The sequence below is a fragment of the Eimeria tenella genome, genomic scaffold (assembly GCF_000499545.2).
Source record: "Eimeria tenella Houghton genomic scaffold, Eth_scaff3321, whole genome shotgun sequence".
Lineage (NCBI taxonomy): Eukaryota > Apicomplexa > Conoidasida > Eucoccidiorida > Eimeriidae > Eimeria > Eimeria tenella.
The window spans coordinates 1-1,426 of record NW_013544358.1 but is presented as its reverse complement, the minus strand read 5'-3'; the positions used below and the strand labels follow the sequence as shown (position 1 = coordinate 1,426).

Sequence of the window (1,426 nt, the reverse complement as noted above, 5' to 3'; positions counted from 1 at the left end):
CCAGCAGCAGCAGCAGCAGCAGCAGCAGCAGCAGCAGCAGCAGCAACAGCGGCGAGGTGCTTTACGTGAGGCCCTACTTGTCGGCTGAGGCTCTGCGGCTTTTGTTCGCCATGTCCCCATACACCCCGCCGCTGCCTATACACCCGAAGCAGCAGCAGCAGCAGCAGCAGCAAATATTTTCCTTCTCTCCCCACATTTCCAGCTGGGCTGCTGCTTACGGGGGCGCCTTTGCTGCGCCTGCTGCTGCTGCTGCTGCTGCAGTCGACGCCCGCCTGCAGCAGCAACAGCAGCAGCAGCAGCGGGAAAACTGGCTCCGGCAGCAGCTGCAGCAGCAAGCGGCGATGCCGACTCCTTTCGAGGGCTGCTGCAGCGAAGCGGAGGAGTTCGCTGCAGCACCGCAGCAAGCAGCAGCAGCAGCAGCAGCAGCAGGATACGAAGCAGGCGCAGCTTCTGTCTCTTCTTTGTCAGACAAAGGAGTTGACGAGGGGACACAAACAGCAAGACTTGCTGCTGCTACTGTTGGAGTCCTTTATGATTTGCGGCAGCTGCCCAGCTACTGCCTTGCTGCTGTCCGAGAGGTAGCTGCTGCTGCTGCTGCTGCGTTGCTGCTGCTGCTGCTGCGTTGCCGCTGCTGCTTTGTTGCTTTGTTGTTGCTGCTGCTGCTTTGTTGCTTTGTTGTTGTTGCTGCTGCTGCTTTGTTGCTGTTGTTGCTGCTGCCGCTTTGTCGCTGTTCTTGTTGTTACTGCTGCTGCTGCTGCTTTGTTGCTTTTGCTGCTGTTGCTGCTTTGCTTTTGTGGCTGCTGGTGATTCGCTACTGCCGCTGTTTTGATGCTGCCTATGCTTTGTTGTTGTTGCTGCTGTTGCTTTGTTTGTTGCTGTTCGTGCTGCTGCTTTGTTGCTCCTGCTGCTTTGTTGCTGCTGCTCTGCTGTTGTTTCTGCTGCTGCTGCTGTGTTGCTGGTGCTGCTTTTTCGTTGTTGTTGCTGCTGCCTTCTTGCTGCTAGTTTGTTGCTGCTGCTGCTTTGTTGATTCTGGGTCTGCTGCTGCTACGCGCGTATTAATTGTGCTGCTGCTTGCTTTGCTGCTGCTGCTGCTGCTGCTGTTCAGAATTGCCTGTGGCTGCGCAACAGCAGCTGCCACACGCTGGCCTTTCGAGCTGTCAGCAGCAGCGGCGGCGGAAGCAGCAGCTGGCAGACGGGGGTTCTGCCGCCTTCTTGCGAGGCGCTGCTGCAGCAGCAGCAGCAGCAGCAGCAGCAGCAGCTGTCTATACACCTGGCGGTCCTGGACGCGTCGCAGCCGCCCTCTCGGGCCCTTTACCTGCCGAGCTTTTCCCAGCTGTCTCCCTTCTTCCCAGAGCAGCAGCAGCAGCAGCAGCAGCAGCAGCAGCAGCAGTTCGTGGGTTCAGCGCCTGCCGCTGCCGCTTCAGGA

General features: G+C 58.7%; 1 protein-coding gene across 1 annotated transcript; it reads left to right on the top strand.

The window, feature by feature from the left end:
• Positions 1-261: 261 nt before the first annotated feature.
• On the top strand, positions 262-582 carry ETH_00037705 (uncharacterized protein; the record flags this gene model as incomplete). Its single annotated transcript, XM_013379483.1, has 1 exon — positions 262-582. A coding segment is annotated over one exon (321 nt), but the record flags the coding sequence as incomplete, so codon positions are not given.
• Between the last annotated feature and the right edge of the window lie 844 nt (positions 583-1,426).